The sequence below is a fragment of the Oxyura jamaicensis genome, chromosome 3, assembly GCF_011077185.1.
Source record: "Oxyura jamaicensis isolate SHBP4307 breed ruddy duck chromosome 3, BPBGC_Ojam_1.0, whole genome shotgun sequence".
NCBI lineage: Eukaryota > Metazoa > Chordata > Aves > Anseriformes > Anatidae > Oxyura > Oxyura jamaicensis.
Genome location: NC_048895.1, coordinates 38,207,390 through 38,228,135, shown reverse-complemented (window position 1 = coordinate 38,228,135; position 20,746 = coordinate 38,207,390). Strand labels below are relative to the sequence as shown.

Below are 20,746 nucleotides of genomic sequence, written 5' to 3'. Positions count from 1 at the left end.
CCATGTATTGCTCTTTTTGTTTCTTTGCCTGCTTTATTTTGTATTTTATCACTGAAAAAAATCCACATAGCGTTGGTACAGGCAATACCACCGGTTTAAGGATATGTTAGTTTAAAATACTCTTCAAACAATGCACAGTGAAATTACATTACATTTTGTAAAACTGGGGGAAAGAGGTGTTCCCAAATTGATCCTTTTATGAAGTTATAAATAAAACCCAGAAAAACAAAACCACAGATTGGAGGTTTATTATTTTATTTTATTTTTTTTAAAAAAGAAAGGTTTTGTAACCATAACGATAGCATTTCATTCTAGAAATGCTGTGTTTTACCATATAAATATGTCAGTAACATACACAGGAGCATACAGATATAAATCATCTTCATGGTTTTGTAAAATAATTTTTGTCATGATGTTTCACAGTTCTGAGCTAAGGCTTATTTTTGTATAAAAGTAGTAGTTATTATGATATGCCTAGGAAGAAAAAGCACTCTAATGTATGCTTTCATCCTTTTGACTGTGGATGCTCTTGTCTATTTTTATGTTTTATGAACTATATACCTTGAAATTTGTAAATGTTAGAAAAAGAGAATCTCTTCAGGGATTCTAAATTAAATTAAGTCCAAAAGACTTTCACAAAGCATGATGTGTGCCTGTTCCAAGATTAATAAGGCAGAAATATACTTTTTTTCTGTATAAAAAGCAAACAAAAACAAGTAAATGTCACCTAAGCTAGTGTAGCAGAAACTCCACTAACCATACAATATAATGCTTGCAGATTATTCAGGCTTTTTTTCTCATTATTTGAAGATAATATCCACAGGCATACATTTAATATGGTAGATTCTTTATAAGAAATTGAAGACCAAAAAACAGGTAGAGCTTTTTATCAACAAACCAAATGAGTATGGCTCCATCTGTTGCTCCCAGATTTCACAGCTCTCCAGGATTCTTTAGCCTTTCTGACTTCAGTGACATATAGTTTGTTAAGCAACTTGATCCGCTTTTGATCTCTCCTGGCTGTCAGCAACGTTCCTTGATGCAATCATGCCAAGCAATGACTTCTGTTCCTATGTCATTCCACAGAAGAAACTTTAGCACTTGCCACATGACTTAAATCAACTCACCATGTAAAGAAATTTGGGCATCCAGGGTCACAAGAATGATCCATGACTCTTGCTGATTAGGACCTGTGTTGTACATCCAGTATTATTAGCATATTTTTCTAGATACTTCAGAATAGTGGTGCAGAAAGATGTGGAAAACATGTATAAATTAATGTTTAATCTTCTCAATGTTCTGACGCTCTCTGTAGATTTAATTGTGATTTAGGAAAAATGTGGATTTGTGGCCCCTGAAATTCTTCGGGGCATGTATTTCATTTAGGAAAGAACTATAATGGTAATAACAGTATTTATGAAGTACTTATGGCAGGTTAATACAGTTTAGAAACTGTTCTTTGGCTGCTTGTTAGCATTTTAGCTTTACAATAGTAAGTTTATTCTTGAAAATCAAAAACTAATTCAACTGTCATTTATTGCAATACTTTCACTGAAGCTCAGTTAAAATTGAATTAGAAACAATGTCAGGCAGAAAATAAATCTGACTAGTGGAATGTTGAGGAGAGAAATAATACCATATAATATAGACTATTATAAAATCAAGTCAGTCATTACTTGTTTATATGCCATAGTGTTGTCATACTTAATACCTTTGATTGAAAACTGGTTACAAGTAGTAATGGTTATGATCATTTAACTATTTGTTTTGTAGTGATGTTTTTTTTTTTTTTTTTTTTTTTTTTTTTTTTCCAACTGTGAGTGCTTGCAAGTCATTGAAAAGTGTCCATCCATAAGAAGCTAGGCCAGGGTATATCTTTGATTTGAAATAAACAGCAGTGAAAATGTTTATAAATTGTTAAGCATTTGCAGAATACTTTATATTTTAAAAAGTATGTTTTGAAAAAAGGCCCATAATAATTTAGAAAAATAACATCTTCCCTATTTTTCCTGTGCTTCTTTACTTCTTAGTATGACTTAAAATTGTCCGTTCAACTTAGATCTCCTATTTTTAGGAGATATGTGGTCTCAGGTTTAATACTGTCTGTGTAAATCAGGATTAGAAGTAACATGAAAGACCTCTTGTGATTGAATCTGGGGTGGTGTCAATATGGGACGGAGAGATAGGATAGATGTGTTATGCTTTGGTTTCTTACCATTTTTATTCATAGTTATCTATTCATTGTTATCTAATATTTTTGGATTTTAACAAATCATTCCTTTTGGCTTAGTAATGGTTACTACTGAAATTTAGAAAGAGGCCCCAACCCGAAGATAGTACCCCAGCTGTAGTTTGGGGTGGAGTTTTCCTTTTCATGGCCAACTGTTGTTCTTGGGGGTGCATGGTGAGATTGCATCCATCGTTAGCTCTTTCATAGGTAATATGGAGCAGTATTAATTCCAACTTTACGTAATAGAAAGTTAAGCAAACATTTAGGGTACCACTACAGATACCAGGAAAGCAAGTGACTGCTCCCATAAAACTAATTGCTAAGCAAGGTCTTGAGTCTAGCTAAATTGACTAAATGAAGTCCATCCAAAGAGGTTTCCTGCAAACCTATTTTTTTGAATGTACCCCTACGTTGGTATTCTAAGCTGTTTGAAAAGAAGGCAGGGAGTTGGAGAATTCAAATGAAGGAAAAAAAAAAAAAAGGCATTATTGGAGGTAATTCATTACCACTTCAAAAAACTTTAACAGACACTTTCAAGGAGTCTGCATTTCTGTTATTCTCTGTCAATAGCTTTGATATAATGGGAATTAATATTATCATGGTTAAGACATGCTTTATTTTAAAACCTTCTGTTATATGATCCATAGATCCATATTCTATTGAAAAGATGCTCTCAGCCCTTTATAATAAAATGCCAAATCTTTCAAGGTAAATTTTTTTAAAATGGCATAACACTAGTTGTTTTAGTCAATTCTACTGTTATCTGTACAATTTATCTTTATAGAAGCAGCTATTGTGTTTTGCCTACTTTTGCCTACTCATTAACAGCTATGCACCCAGAAATTCTAGCCGTTTGTTCTGCTGTCACTGAAAGGGTTAATTGCTGCAGCTATGCAGCATGCAGACTCCTAAACCCAAACCAGATGTAAACTAAAGCCAGGCTTTCAGTCAATCTGTGAGTCATATTTTACTGTCCTTAAAACTCCAAACAAGGAGCTGTCTATGGAATCCCTTGAAGACTCAGTAGTTCTTAGTGTAAGCCTTTACAATTCAAAATAAATAAGTAAAAGAAAATTAAGAGCTCTTTCTGTACTTGTAGCTGAGTTCATCAGTTTCTTTTGATGAGATGAGTTTTGTTCTCCTTTGATAAAGTCTAAACTCTCTTTTAAAGTCAAAAGTCGCATCTATAAGGAATAAGAAAGGAATGAGGAAGTTGTGAAAGCAGTAGTTATGCTGTTTTATACTTCTCAGGCAAGTTGGACACAGGTATATCTCCTGGTGGAGTCTGAGTACTCAGACCCTCTGAAAATCAGGGACAAAATTCCTTAAAGACATAAACAAATAGTCTATTAAATCTTAGTGCAGCTTGTTCTCTCAGGTATCTTAAACTCTTGAAAATCCACCTGAGTTCTATAGGACTCACATAAGTTTGTGTTTTCAGATGTGGTTCACCAAAACAGTCTAACAAACCTCAGTTCATTAACCACCCCAAATAATTCACAGTTCTGTTTACTTTCTTATTGTTGGGCTGTTTTTGTTGTTGTTGTTTTTTGTTTTGTTTTTATGCAACATGAAACTTGTATGTTTTGGAAGTACTGAAAGAAAAATGATACTGTTCACTACTAACCTGATCAAAGACAATACAGTAAGCCTGAGGAGTCATTGAGCATCTGCTCATGCATTTTATTCAAAAAAGCATATTTTAATGTGAGTAGCAGAGATTTGCACTTCCAAGAACTAAAATTTGGCATCCAGCAGAACTAGTTGGAAAACAGCAATAAAAAGATACTTTAAATTTTGAGAACATTTTTTTCCTTTTTTAAAAAAAAAATAAATAAACTGTTTTTGATGCTGAAATTAGGTGTATCTTAAATCACTTACTGGAGTCACTTAATGGAAGCAATAATACAGTGCATGGAATGTTTTGTAACTTCTCTTGCATTTTTGTAGATGTTTCTTAATCAATATTGCCTGCTGTGAAACTTCATGCAGTTTTAGTATATTGACCTAAAGCAGGAGTAATAGTTTTTTGTTGTTGTTTTTTGATTGTTTTTTGTTTGTTTGTTTTAAAAAGAGCAATCTAACACAGACTGAAAAATGGCAATTAATGGTATTTTCACGTGGAAATAGTCAACAAGATGAGATTCTTGAGATACTGTGTACAGATGGAATTACATTTTACTTTTAATTCCTGACCTGATTTTTTACATCGATTTCCATTTGTACGTATGGGCAAAAAGTTATCAGTTTGAGACTGCTAGTTCAAAAAGCTATCTGATTTACTAATAGCTCATAAATCAGTTTGAGACTGATAGCACACAAGACTTAGAAGTTCCTCTCAGAAAAGCTCATTTGCATTGCTTCAGAGGATCATACACAGTCCCCTACAATTTATGAGAGGAGATGAAATTAGATGGACTGTTGGTCTTCTCTATTGTTGAAATACTGCTTATATGTTAATGATTTAGAGGGTTGAGAGAGAGGTGTCTTGGCCTGCACCAACACCTGCTTAGAATTTGAAGCCCTTGGAAGGTACAAGGGCAATGCATGTGGACTGGGTAGCCAGGACTACAGACAACTGAAACCTTCACTATCTAAAGCAACATGAAGTTTTTATCCTCCTTTGTGTCTGTTTGGGCAATGCCAGATTCTGAGATTAATTTCTATATAGTGGTTAGCTTTTGTGTTGGCCTGCGTGACTCATCTGTGGCGCCTTGAACAACGTTCCATTTTTACGTTAAAAGAAAACTTATCTGCTTAAAGTAAACTGAGCTAACTACACAAGTATTGCCTTTCTGTTGCTTACACATCTCCCAACATGTAAGAATAACCAAACCTGTAAGCATAGGGTTGATAATAGTCAAATTTTGAGTTTACTTGATGGAATCAGAAAAGAGAGAAACTTTTGCTCCAGACAAAACTTTTGCAAACTCATTACAGCAGATCTCATTTGCTACCCTAGTCCTTTGATATCTGGGAGGTCTAGTTGAGCTGTTTTGTGGAAAATGTGATTGAGTATAAAGCTGAGAGAGGGGGAAATTAAATATGGAAGACTGGCATTTTTGCATACTTTTTTTTTCCACATTTCACCTCCACGTTGCTTAGAAGTTATTAAATGCACTTCTGACATATTTATTCAGTATCGTGTTCCTTTACTTGGGCAGAAATATTGGTAACTCTGTAGTGTTTTATGTTCCTTTCATATGATGACCACTTTAATTCTCTCAGTTACTGTGAGGAATAACAATCCCTCATCCAAATAGAGGGGTTTTATGCTCTGGTGACAAATTACAGAACATGATAAATGAGTGCTATAACCAACAGGTTGTGCAGGAAGACCATGATTCCAAACTTGGTGCTCTGGAGAACTAGGAAACATGTAGAAGAAAGAGTTGACAGGACTGTTAATTCTTCAATGAAGAAAGCATCCAATGAGCTAATTTGTTTTAAACACTATCTGTCTCAGAGCTGGCAGATTATAACATAGATATTAGTGCGGTAATAATGATAGCATTTCTCCTTTTTTATTCATTTTTTAAAAGTTGGATATTATATATGGTATTTTTCTAGAAAGCAAAAAAAAAAAGGGGGGGGGGGGGGGGGGTTCTTTTTTTTTTTTTCTTGTTGTTTTTTAAGTGACTTGCACATCATTAGCAATTCAGGAATAGGGTCAAAATGAAACCTGAACTGCATTTCTTCTGAACATGACTAATTGTAGTCTTTTCATGTAGGGAGAAGGAAATAAATAATAATAATAATATAAAAAAAAAAACACCCCAAAAGCAAGGAATTTAAAAGTTTTCTTTGCTAAAGATATCAACACACCTTGATATTTATTTCACAGTCTTCAAGTGTGTCAAAAATGTCAGCATTGAAAAGGAAAGCTGAATCATTGTGGCAACAGGCTATAAGTTGACCAACAGTAATATCTGCTTATCGAAGTAACAGATTCAATTTCGTTCCATTCTGAAATAATAGATTTCTCCAACTTTAGAAATGTTTCACACACAGCAGTAATTCCATATGCACATTTGACTTAGCATATGACTGAATGTTTTATAGGCCTGTCCATTTAAATATGTGAATGTCCTGCGGGAATGGGGTTAAGCTGAGGCAGGGGAAGTTTAGACTAGACATCAGGAGGAGGTTCTTCACCAAGAGGGTGGTTGCGCACCGTTACAGGCTCCCCAGTGAGGCAGTCACTGCACCAAACCTGTCTGAATTCAAGAAGAGATTGGACTGTGCACTTAGTTACATGGTCTAAACTTTTGGGTAGACCTGTGTGGTGCGAGGAGTTGGACTTGATGATCCTTGTGGGTCCCTTCCAACTTGGGATATTCTATGATTCTAATGTATATATATTAAAAAAATGCTTCATAAGCAAAGTTACCTGTTTAATTGAACATATTCATGTTCAATTTTGTTTTGCTTTCTAAAAATCTGCTGGTACTTATTTCAGTTTTCCTCAGTTTTTCTTCAAGCTAACTTAAAATGAGACTGAAATTGTTATTGTCTCTCTGGCTTCACTTTGCTTCTGTGGACTTGCTGATTATGATTTGAATCAATCTCCCTGTCTGTATTTGTGCATTTTAAAATCAAATTTGTTGCTAGTTGTCTTTTGTGTATTCACAATTATGAGGAATGATAATTAAACAGTGTCTCAGGTCTAAACCTGCATTATCCAAAGATTTGTCCCAGACATAGCAGAACAGATGAGTAGGACAGTAAAGGTGAATCAATTTCCACAGCTAACAATACAAGACTACCATCATATCTGTTTACCTTGTTGGTGCTTGAATGACTAGGTACAGATCTACAGTGGCCTGGCTGACCAGCATTTGTTATAGGTAATGAACCTCCAGTTCACTACCTTTAATTACGTTATCTTTAATTGCAGTACCATCACCGTGCTCTTTCTGATATGTCATTAATTTGTTGCTGTAAACTAGATAATGTTATTACAGATTGTGAATTCATGCTTGGTTAGGTAAGAAAGACCTGACAACTAGTTGTTATTGTTTTTAATTCCTGAAATCCTTTAAAATATTACAGAATCCCATTTTTTGAACACATAATGTATTTAAGGCTACTATTTGTTTATTTCTGGTCATCAAACAGACTATTTCTCGTCTGCAGATATTTGGACTGATCCCATTCTAGACATCTATATTCAGCATGAATAGCAGATAGTTTTAATAGTGCATTCTACATCTTCAGATTTTTTTAAATCTCTATTTTTAGTTTGTAAAGACATAACAATAATCCTGTTTCTCTGAAAGAAAACCTGGAGTGTAAATGAGAATAAATACGTTTTTTGCATATATGCACTTTTATTGGGAAACTTGAGGCAGAGTCATTTTCCAGATGTAGTGTCAATTATTTTCTTGCCCCAGACTGAATTACCTTGGTTCATCTGTAGGAATATGGTGGTACCACCTAACCAATTACTTTTATGTCAGGGAAGCTTTGGGCTCAAACTTTGCCCTAGTCTCTGGTGAAGTAAGAATCTAGCTGTCCTCCCAAGGTCTCTTCAAGCTATAATGATTCTACTCTCATATTCTTGCACTTCAATAATTTTTCACTGTTACTTTTGAACAATTCAAAACACTTAACCACATCTGTGGTTTTCGCAGGTATTAAGCCATCACCTACACTTTATGCACTATAATTAAGGTCTCTTCAAACAGTTTGTGCTGGTTTTGCAACTGAATTTTATTTTGATTAAGGTATTTTCATCTAAGTCCACGTATATCAACCTGACCTGCAATCGCTGTTCATAATCACTGTTTAGCCTCATAAATTTGCCTGTCTTCTTCAAAACAGTTGAATTCTTTTTTTAATCTTACCACTGCTCATTTAAAATAATGCACTGGTTACAAGTAATCTTTATATTTTGGTCAAAAACATTTGACCACAGTATAGCTGTTACTCAATATATTATCATAGTGTATGTACTTGAAATAGTATGCTTGAGGAACATATTCCAGCAATTTCATTGACTATATGTTAGTTCAAGGGTGTCTTTTATTACAGTGTGTAGATCCATACTATGATGCTAAATTAATCTGTTATTTCAATTTCAGTATGTGAGACAGAAGCAGCAAAAGTTTATCAGCTATCACTAGAAGAGCACCTCCAGCCTTTCAAAGACAGCATGGAACAATTCATTAGTCAAGGTAAATAATGAAACGTCACTTAACCTTTTAATGACATTTCAAAGGCAAGTTATGGGAACAATGTTTATACATTGTGGGAAAGAGACTGTTTATTTTGGCATCATAGAAAGATGTGGATTAGTTTAATCAGATGCCACACAGTTCTAAAAGATTTACAAAATGATTCTGTTGTACTGTAGGTGACTCATTCTCTTTTGCATGACAGCAAAGACAAATGCTATTGGCTCAAGTGTGTGATCTTCCGATAAGTTCAGCATTCCAGAGAAAACAATTTTACAACCTTTTTTTCCTTGAAAAATTATTGAAGCTGGATCTGTGTTATTAACTTCTTTCCAAAGAGATAATTCTTTTGTATTTGCCAAAAACATGGAGTAAGCATAGCAAAACTAGTTAGTTTTTCCAGATATAAGGCAAATCCATATGAAATAGTTGGATGTGATTAGTGGAAAATGCTGCAAGATAAAATATATTAGAAGTATCCATGATGAACTGGCATCCTGAGTGCTGGATGGACCAAAAAAAAATTAAAAATGAATAGAATATGCTTTACTAGTCTCCTCTTTTTCAAGGCTATAGGAAGTGTGAATGGCTAATTTTTGACTAGTGGTATATCAGAGCATCCCTTGAAACAGTGATCTGAAATAGTATATTCTATCTTGAGCAGTTCAAATTTTGCTACAACTTGGAGTTGAATACATCAGGGTGACGATGGCCTGATGAGTTACACTAATGTAATTTTAACATAGTCACATTACCTCTCTTTCTGTTTTGACATTGTATTTTACAATAGAAGACAGATCTGTTACCTTCTGATCAGATGATTTATGTGAAAAGTCACTTTCTACTTCTTTTTCAATGTAACATAGATCTAGGCTAATGAATTACTGAGAGATAGATAATAAACAATTTTTTAAAGAAATCATTATTAACTGACTATGCTGTACGTTTGAGAGGCCAGCCAGGTATGCACTTTTTTTGGTTAGAGTATCTAAGATGATAATGTGTCCAAACACTTTAAAAACTAATACATATATGTTAGCATTCCAGAACATACTGGTCCATGCTTTTAGATTCCAAATTACAGTGAATAAATTCTGATTAAAATTTGTATATATGAGTATTGCAAATACATTATTTTGAACTAACTGATGTGAACTGATGCTCCCTGAGACAAATGCCCGTTTAACAAATCTGGCAAGCGGAGTGTTTTGTCCTTCAACAGTAGGTATGAACTATTTTAAAACTGGATTTTGGTTGTGTACTTAATATACAGCCACTGGCATGATTAAACATATAACAAGTATTTTACATTAGGTTTTTATTATTATTGATATATGTAGAGAGGAGACAAATCACAAGTTACTCTGAAACAAATCACTAATAGTACACTGTAAATCATTCCTCACGTTGGCATGTTAACCTTAATAATAGAATAACAATTCAAACATGGGGCTTATAATACATCAGAGGTGTATCGGTTAAATTTCTTTCAGTTTTTATAAATCAGAACAGTTTGAGAAGTATCTGACTCTTGTGTAGCTTACTTTCATTTTTGACTAAGGCTTACAGAGGGTAATTATATAGAGGGTAAGCTACAGCAATTTTTGTTTTTGCAAGGATGTGTGATATTTTTTTTTCACCTTGATTATGTGTGGAAAGTTTTTCCACACTTAAGGAAAGTGTGGGGAAAAGAAAAAAAAACATATAGAAATGCATCTCATCCGTGAAGAACTTCACTGTGTTCCCATGTTAATAGTGGATATTACCAGGTCATTGACAAAAAGAGAAATCCATAATGTCAGTAAAAATATAATGGTTGCATTTTAGTTAAAATAATTAGAAACGTAAATTTTGAATACAGTGAATTGTGACTAAACAATTTCTACACTGATGTAAAACTCTAACGACTATTTTGCAGAATTCTATTACGATATAAGGCAGACAAAGGTTAACATACAGGAAAAAAGAATCCCTGGTTAAGTTCCAAAAATAAAGTAATTTTAAATACCTTTCATTATGAAATCCTTTGTTTTTACTTCATAGGATTGAATTCAGACTTGAAAGAGGCCATGTTTAAAGCAGGATTTCTCTTTCCTGTTCAGTGTTTGACAGGCTTTTGATCTAGATATTTTTTCTAAGGGCTTTTGTTGTTTATGTAGACATAATCGATGAGTCTTTTCAGCTAGACTGCACACATGATCATTTAGAAAAACAGAGGGACAATTCTTGGCACCTTTTGGGGATTTGTGTTTATATAACATATGCTCTGGGCAAAGAAAAATCAAGCTTTAAGTTTTATCTTTTCAAGTTCCAGTTTCTCTAAAGTCAGAAAAAGTTTTAACTTATAATTCAGATGAAAAGCATTTTTCATAGGGTTAAATAATTTGGCATGTTTATATGATGCCTTTTCAGAGTAGATAACTTGTGTGCATAATGGGACCCAAAAGTTCAAAGTAGCTAGTTATTCACTTAAACTTGTTGCTAGCAGTTAAAATGGAAAATGGGTTTCCCATCGGCAAGAATACTTGGACATCAAATTAAATATCCCTGGCAAGGGGTTAGAAAGGCACTTTTTATAAGAATAGTTACTGTCTGGCACAGTTATGTAACTTTTAATTAGGTTACTGTAACTAGTCTAGCTGATTGTTATTATTGATGTATTAATAAATAAATATTTTTTTGCTTAAACTTTTTTTCTTAATGTTAACACTTTTATTAGAGCCGTCAGAGGCAAAAATGGCTGTATAATAGAGTTATTCTAGCTGAGTTGTAAAGATTATACAGTCAAAGGATAAAGACGGGGAAGAAATATGGAATGTGTTCAGTCATAACGTTTTAGATAAAAATGCTAGTGGTATGTACAATTGAAGTTGTCCAGCGCTTGTCTTGCTAGCCCACTCAGTAGACTAAATAGTCATCATATTCATCAAAATAAGCAAAGTAGTAAAAGGATGTCAGTCTTTTATTCTGATAGACTTCAGGGTCTCTTATAAAATGATCATTATCTTTAGTAGAAGATTAAACCTATCCTCTGTCCTATCCTCTCTACGCTGGCTTAGTGAATATTTGCAAGCACTCTCTATTCTATGCATTTAATTTTGGAGGGTCTACGTGCATTGAAACTTCCAAAGCAAACCTCTGTTCTGCCATATTTTCTGTCCTTCTCTTTTTTGGAGCCACATGCAGTAAAACATTCAGTTAAAAAATGCACAACATACAGTACTTTTGTATTTCTCAAATTCACATATGACTATTTTTTGCTGAAATTCTCTGTACTCACAAATCATTTTTTTTAAAGACACTTCCAAAAAAAAAAAGAGATTTAAGAGAAATTGTCAGAATACACAGGACTTCTAAGAAGTATATTTTATTTATTACATATTTCTAAACGTTTATTTAAAGACTTAAAGTACTAAAAGTACTAGACTTAAAGTACTAAATAAGTATGCATCTCTCCAATACTGGAGTGTAATCTTTACTGAAGTTTTCTTTCTGTGAGTTATTCCAAACAAGTTACCATGATTTGAATAAGAGAGATCATAAAAGAAAACACTACTCGAAAATGCTGTCCCCTTTGGAACTGTACATTGTGTGTCACTATTACACCCACAACAAACATCTGAGATCACAGTTTAGGAAGTTTTGGAAATCACTTTTCCTGGGGGCAAGCCTTCTCAGGACACTCAGGAGACAGTAGAAACAGTATCATGCAAGTTATAGAGGAACTTTGTTAGAGGTTAGTAATCCTTTAACACTTGATAGGATAGCCAGCTCATGTTAAATAAATAAATAAAGGTGGGTTGTTTGAATCGCAATTGAGTCTCAATCCCCAGGTTTTAACTGTGGTTAACTTTGCAGCGAAAAGCAGTTTTTGGCAGCCCCAGGGACTCCAGATTGGCTGTGCATTCTTGCCAGCCCAATAAGGCAGGAAACTTCTAAGGAGAAAAACTCTAAGGAGGCAGTAGCCACTGTACCCTCATACAAGTTAAAGTTTGGGACCTGGAAAGAGGCAAAATATTCAAAACAGATTTTCAACTTTATAAATTTTGTAAATGTGACAGACTTCAAATCTGAGGAAATCATTCAATATTGTGTTAGCTTTTGAATATGATATCATTAGGTTTAGATTTTTAAAAAGTATTATAGTGTAGGATATTTGAGCACTAGAATGTATTGCTTTTAAAAGAAGTAAAAAACAGAAACAAAAACAAACAAACAAAAAAAACTTTTCAGGTGATTAGCTAGTTCATCTGGAAAAGGGAATAATTCCAGTATTGTAAATTCAGGTGAACAAGGTGACCTTTCAACCTGTGGCTCCTTCTGGTCTTACTTCACAAAATTCTGCAATTGTTAGTGAGTGCCAGCCCCACATTTCATTCTGCTGGACTCTTCTCCAGTCCCAAGTTCTAGCCGCATCCCTATGATCTTGCAGAACAAAGATGCTAAAATTGTCGTCTTGATGGGACTGACTGTAACCATCTCCTTTTTTTGCCAGAAAGAGCATTCAGGAATCCAGTTTCCAAACCTTTAGTAAATGAATGTATAAATCACAAAGTGTGTTGTATTTATCTTTACAGCTGCAACCAGCTACTTGGCCATAACTTGTTCTTTTAGGTCAAGCAGCAAAAGGCTGTGCATCATCAAATGATGGATTGTGAATGAGACTAAAGCATCAGTCTGACTTTTGGATGGCTGCATTCAGCTCCTGGCTCCAGAAGTACTGTAGATGATTGCGAAATGAATGCTGCTAGGATAATCTTAACTCTGGCGTTTTCTAACATAGAAATGATTGATTTTGCAGATTACATTTTACTTAAATGTTGCTTTTATAATTTGATTAATACAGGGGAGAATGTAGCACTATTTCTTATTTTTTTTTCTAAAAATAATTTGAGAAAATGACTAAAACCATTAGGAATTATATACGAAGAAATATTTTTGGTTTTGTTTTTTTTTAAAAAAAAAAAATACAACATTAAGGGGTCAGATATTGCTAGATTTATGTGGAGACATTCACTTTAAATATCAAAATACACTCTTTACTGGGACAATTTTTTAAAATAAATCATTGGAGGGATCTTGAGATAGAGCAACATAAAATCACTAGAACAAAAGTGCAGGAATTCACACTTAAACTAGTTCCATGAATGTTTACATTTTTATGTTGGTATTCTTTTCATTGGATTATTGAATGATCTTTTAAAACTTTCTTTGAGTGCTGAAGGTATTTTTGTAATCTCACACTGACATCTTAATGCTAATAAATAGTTTAACCTCGGTATTGTATAAACTTGTCCCTACCTCAGATGTCAGCACCTCCATTGGTGTACATTATTACCTAATAATCCTAATTCACATTCTGTTGTATTTGCAACACTAAACAGAGTTCACTGAATTAGCATCTCCTTGCCTCAACATCCATGAAAGGATAAACCTTTAGACCTGTCATGGCAGCTGTTTGTCTTTGGCACAGGACCTCATTGGAACATTTTTTTTAGGCATAAGCATCAGTACAGTGATTGCAGACAACACAGGTGTGATAGAGTAAGAAAGGCATTGGCTCTGGTATCAATTGGGAAGAGGTCAGTATTTGAGTGTCCCAATGTCATCCACCCCAAAACTATTCAGGAAGAATGCAGCAGATTACTGAAGTTACTGAAAAGTTTATAGATAATTAGAGGCAAAGATAATCCACATTTTAATCTTCTCCTGTAAAATCCAAAGAGCATTCAAATAACATTATTTTTCTTCACCACCCCAAGAAGTAGAAATATTAAAACTTAAGCAAGACAACTTTGCTCCTGTATTGTCTCCAATTATCATGGCATTACATGTTCTTCAGCAGTCCAGAGTCCAGGTTTACAGCTGAACAGCCTTGCTTTTAAATTAGACCTGAAACCTCTTTCAAGATCTTTACCTAATAATGCATACTTAATCCTAGATATGCTAGCTAACTGCATGTCTATTTAGGGTCTAGTCCTGACTTCACGGAGACCTTTGTGCTGTGTACGACTTTTAGAAACACTAGTATGGGGAGTAGTGGTCACAGCTGTATATGAAATAGAATGTAGTTTACTTCTTTGCATGTGACATTCAACAACATTATAATGAATAGTCACTAAATGCATATAACTAGAGTATGATGGCATGGTATTTTTTTGGAAGTGTTGGAACTGGGTCCCACTTCCACCTCCCTTCAGCTGACAGTAGATATCTTTCAAAGGGTGATAATAACCTATCTCTTTACTGTTGCCTGAAAGGGTGATAATAACCTATCTCTTTACTGTTGCCTGAGATGGATTAAAAGAAGAAACAAATGTAGAGAAAATTCAGATCTTGAAACATGTATTGACGGCTAGGTGAGACTTGTGCTGATTTGTTTTGTTGTTCTTATTTATTTGAGGAATCAGGTTCCTTTTATGGAGTCTTCTGCTGATAAGTTTAATTATCTTTATAGTCTCAGTGATCACATACTCATTAAGTTTTAGCTGTGGTTCTGTGGGTATTGGTAGTGATCTATGGGACAACACATAATCTGAGTTGTTCTTGAGTGAGAGTGTGAAGTCATTGTAAAGTACAATTGGTTGGAATCAATATAAATGTTTAACTCACAGGTGTTGAAAAAAATGGAAAAAACATAATTAGAAAAATGCCCAGCATGTTAGATGCTATATTCCCAGTTCTCTTCAAGAAGCTGGGGCCTGAGTGAAGTACTTATATGTTGTTTCATGTATGCATGAAAATTTTAGAAAAATGAGGGAGAGGGAGGAGGTGTTCTTCCTGCTCACTACCTTCTATGGATGTCATAGGAAATCCAGAACTATCTAAGACTTCTTTAGGGTTTCCAGAAGAAATTCTTCTTTCTTCTTTTTGCAAAGCTTTTTCAGATTTCTCATCTTTGTTTACTATAAATAGAAATTCTCAAAATTACAGCAACGTAGCTTTAACAATTAATCATCAAGGCATTGTATCTGTCAAAAACAAAAACAAACAGAAAAACACAACAAACAACATCACACATCCTGGCTGTACTTGAAAATTACTGGAAAGATCATTCATAGTTAATTATAAACAAATACTAGTTAACATTCTTATATAAGGGGGAGGGGAGCAAAAAGATTTAGGACATAGACAAGCAGATGAAAGGATTGATTCTTGTCTTCCATCTGAGATTACTCAGATGCATTCCTGTATTCAATTACCTGAGAATATGTGATATTCCCTTAAGAGAGATCAGGAGATCAGAAGGGATGGCAGTTCTGTGCATCTTCTTCCTCTTGGCCCTTTGAAACTGGTTCAGTAGAAGTAGCTTAAATTGCAACATGGTTTGGGGCCAGATGGTGTCGACAGTGATTTTGACCCAGTGATTATAGCACAAGCTAAAAGCAAAATGTTCTGGTGGAACGTAAGCTCTGAGGGAGGGGTATTTGGATACTGTTTATAGATCTTGGAGGTTTACTCTGAATCATTTCTGAATCTGAACCAAAGGGTCAACCTGTCTTGTGACTATGCTTATTCAGTACATTTGCACACAAATTATTTTTTAACTGTTAAAGTCCCTTTTCTCTCATGAAATTTCTGTTATTGCAGGTTATAAGCTTAAACGTGCATATTAATATTGCATATTAAGCTTATGTGTTTTTTTTTTTTTTACAAAGCCACTGAGAACCAGCGACATCGTCATTTAAAGTTTAATCATTATCTAATCCTTGTTTAGTCTTGCCAGAAACCCACTTCCTTTTTTGATAGATTCCATCTAAAAAGACTAGTTAGCTTTTCCCAGTGCCACTGTTCTCCCCAACCACATTATGGTTATTAAATTAAACATGCAAAGAGAACAAACAACAAAAATAGAAATTTAGTCAAGAACATTCAGAAGACCACAGGTGAGAAGAAAATATTTATTTTTTGTTGTTGCTTACTGTAAGAACTTTGCACTCACTATGTCTTTGTTGTTCTTTGATAGTTAATATTGTCAAGGTGTTTCAAAACAGGTGTTCAACAGTGTGCTTATTTCCAGACCAAATAAAATAGTTGTGTAATTTAAGTGTGTTCTAGGGGATATTTTAAAACTGCATGTACCACCAAAAAAAATGGAGGAACTCTCCTAGGAGCTTTGGCAGAGGTCCTGCTGACTTGAACCTTAGATCCTAATAAGTGACTACATGTTTTGTTCATGCAACATCTTTTCTCTCTATGTTCACTCTCCTCTCCTAGTCACATGTTTGAGATAACCTGCAGAAGGTTTCATCATAGCCTCAGATAGGCATTTCAAGTCCTCAGATCCCAGTGGAGTGGGTCAGGAAAATGTTTTAAGAAAGTCTATCCCTCAACTTTGTATTTATTTTTTTTTTGGTCTGTTTGGCCCTTATTGTTTTTTTGTTGCTTTTATTTTGTTTTTGCAGGGGGTGGTTAGGTTAAGATATTTGCTATATTTTGTTATATTTTCAAAGTCACAGCTAATATTAATTCAGCACACTGTGGGGTAAAAATGTTCTTTAAAGATTGTGGTAAAACTGCAGAAAAGGTTTGTAAACATTTTGAAAAAGTTTTTTTTTTTGTTTGTTTTTTTTTTTAGTAAAACAAATTTCTAAGAATTCCACTGCTTTTAAAACATACATAGTGCAAGGCAGAATACTCCCTGTTTAAAGCAGTAGTTTCAAGTCTTTGACCTCCCCATTAGTCTTAGTGCAGATATTTCCTAAGATTTTTATGTCCACTGGAAGAGGTGTTAAAGAATGAAATGTTGCACTTCCAAATAAGAAATTGCAAGAACTGGTAATAGATAAAATAGAAATTATATCAATTGCCTGTACAGAACATAATGCATGAAAAAAATCAGATACATTTTATTATTTTGTTTTTAACTACAGCTTTAAAGCAGAAAGTATAATGATTACATTTAGAAGAGACTGATATAGAAAGTTCATTGAACTGAAAATGAGAAAATACTTGGCAGCATTCTTACTTCACAAAGTGGCTTGATTCCTAAAAAGGTTTTAGCATAATACGTCTGAAATGTCAGTTGTCATTGTGATCAGAAGGTACAATTCATGGTCAAAAATAACTTTTATATCCTTACCTTTGAACCCCTCTTTATTTCATTTAATCATTTAGGCTTCTAAAAATAAATAAATAACAAAACCAATCCACACACACACACAAACGTTCACCTAGAAGTGAACAATACTGTCTTGCTAAACAATGTAATTTTCTAGAATGCCTGTGTTTCATTCTTTCATTTGGTTTTGTATAACATTTCAGATTTTCTTAAATGTGTAGATCACTTTGGTATGACCATTCATATATGTACCTTTGCAGAAGTTTGTATGTAACCTTTGCAGGACTGGAATCTAGAAGAAGGAAGAACAAACACAATAATGGTGTGTATCATTCTAGACTGTGGGTATATGCTGATGACAACACCTTTTATACATTAGATAATTAGACATCATTTTTGAGGCTTTGTTGGAAATATCATTTTGAATTGCATGAAATCAAACTTTATTTCCCGGTTATTAAATAACAGTAGATTTAAGCAAACACAGAAAGTGATGCTACAGATTAGAATATCTGATGTAAATTTTGATGAAATACATATAACCTGTAGTTAGACAAATTGATTGAAGAGTCTGGGATGTAGTACAAACCTCAAGCTTGGGAGGGAGTGACATAGGGAGGAAGGAATGTGCTTGAATTTTGACCAAATATATGAAGTATTTAGGAAGTACAGAGCTTTCAGTAAATGGGGACAAACATTAAATAGTATGAAGATAGCTTAATGGAAAAAGCAGACAAACAGTAAAACGTTGTCCTATAAGAAGACATTAGAGATGCTTTCAAAAGAAAAATTGAAAAAGGAGTAAGTTAATTTGGTATATGTCATGAATAGAAAAGGCAGCTTCTCTTCCTTGTTCCATGAGAGGTCATTTTCACTCTAAAGTGCTCCTTTTACAATATTGCAATGTTTATCAATATGACTCGAGGTTATTTTTCAAATAAGTAGATTTTACATTTAAGTAGATTTTACAGGATAATATATGCTTTCAGGATTATGAGAGCTGCATATAAAGACCTACAATGTTTTGAATTTATGTAGGCAGAGTTATAAATCTAAGTATTACCTTTGTTCCCCTCTGCATTATGTGAAATATAGGGACTAATACTTCCTGGTATGACATAGATTTTATAGGTATTTATTAGATTTGAAACAGTATCTTTGAAGCCAGTTTAGAAAATTAGTGTCAAGGATCAAAAAAACTAATTTCAGTGCAGGGGGTTGAGGAAAAGATGTTGGGCCAATAAAATATGGAGTAGTTTTAGTTGGCAAAGATTACTGACCTGTGAATGGGAACCTCTGCATCTGTCATAAGAGCCTGCAAAAGTTTCTGATGTGATCAGCGAAAGTATATATATTTATATATAAACATATACAAAAGCAGATGAGACTACAAGACCTCTTTTAATGTTTTTCAAAGAAAAGCTGTAAGACTTTCTGAAGCTTTCTGAAGAAGTCTTGCTTCTTCAGGACAAAGAGAGAGGGGGGATTTTAGTGGCTGAGCTGAGCACCCTGATGTGCTCAGCTGCCACAGTACCCTTGAAGATGACAGATTTTCCTGCACCAGCTATTGCCATAGTAGGTTCAGTGTGAAATGGGTAGGGATTTTCTCCTTTTTGCTTCACCTGTTGGAGGAGTTCTCATCTGTGAAAGGAAACATACCTTTCTTCCAACACTCCTCTCCCCACATGGCTGCCTTTCAGCTTGTACTTAGCACTTAATTGATATAGGTTGCCAAGAAAGGATGACAAGAAAGTGCCTTTCAGGCACTCTGTTTACCAGTTGTGATGTACTGCTTTGGAGGAAGAAGTGACAGCAAAGATGCATTATATTCAATGAAATGGAAAAGTCTAACACAGTATGGGGAATCTTCAGCTGAATCTCTTATAGCTGTAATGTTCAGAAATACCTGGAGCTTTTGGGGAAAAACTATATTAAAAACATTACTCCCTTGCTGAAACAGAAAAATTGTTAAAAACAGTTTACCAATGGAGCAATTAGTACATCAAAATACCAGCAACCACTAACATAAGGTGATCATGTCAGTGCCCAGCTTCAGAACTTACCAAACTCTCAAGCTGCTTCAGCAATCCTAGTAGTTATTGCAGTGTATGTATATGACAGTAAGACTTCGGTGGTTTTGATAACCAACAAGGGAAGAAAGCATCCTGTTAAATCTCAGTGAACGTCTTTGACTAGCTATTGTCCACAGCTTTCAGTTGTTTACTCTATACTAGTACAGAAGTAGTCATTTAAATGTTTACTTTGGACTGGGACAGATCCTTGAGTGTACGTACCATGTTTTCTTCTCTTCTCTGGTGTCACCTGTCATCTTGTTGAAACAGAAACATTTTAAAACTGTTCTTTAACTTTTTTTCATCTTGAAAAGCAAGAAAGCAAATGGATTGCAGGTCTGATTCACGCCTGAATAATGTCCTTTTGATAGCATTAAAAAGATTTAGAGGTGTCATGTCATCACATGTTTGGAACAGACTACAAGGGAATTCTCTCTTAGAGAAAACTTTCCTTGCAAGACTATTAATGCCAAGAGGTGATCTGATGCAGAATGAAATGGGGGGGGAAGGGGGTATAGTAACTGCCTTATGCATATGTGCTTATTAGCTTAAGAAAAAAAATAATAATAAAGACTATTACATATACCTGAATAATTCAGGGATTATCAAGATTCTTTGTGTAGTACCCATTCTCCAGGAAATGATTAAAAGTACAGATACATGCTTTAAAATTATAATAATAATAATAATAAACTGTTGCAGCATGGAGACATTCTAACACACTTAGATAAGCCTTGTACAATTTGTACTTGCACTCTTCAAAAAAAAAAATTATAAAATATTTGCTCTATTGCTTTTTTAGGTAAATAATTCTTTGTAAGAATGTGTAGAATTGTTGGAGATAAGGAAAAAGGCAAAACTAAACAGTTCAGATGTTATGTCGCATCAATCCTGTAAGATTATAAAAAGGGTTTTATCCTACAGATATAAGTACTAAAAGACTGTCCTAAACTGGAACATGCTAGCCTCCATTTCCAAGCATTGTTTAACTGAGAGGATTCCAACTTACATGCTTCAGTAACAGCACTGCTTATTTTAGAAGCTGTATCTGAAGGTACATTACTAAAAGTGTTAATGTAAAATTATATATTATCCCTTCATCCAAGGAGTCTGTGTGGAGTTTCTTCTCTCTTGCACCATATGGTTCTACAACAAATCATACCTTGACTTTCAGGATTGAAGTATAAAGAAAAAAAAAATATGTCAA

The 20,746-nt window shown here is 34.2% G+C and overlaps 1 protein-coding gene across 6 annotated transcripts in view; it reads left to right on the top strand.

Moving 5' to 3' along the window:
• Positions 1 to 20,746, top strand: part of FMN2 (formin 2) — a 159,382-nt gene that overhangs the window by 104,059 nt on the left and 34,577 nt on the right. For all 6 annotated transcript variants that reach the window (XM_035322377.1, XM_035322374.1, XM_035322376.1 and 3 more), the window contains one exon: positions 8,314 to 8,406. In XM_035322377.1, coding sequence (XP_035178268.1) covers positions 8,314 to 8,406 — 93 coding nt within the window. The remainder of the gene's footprint in view (positions 1 to 8,313; positions 8,407 to 20,746) is intronic.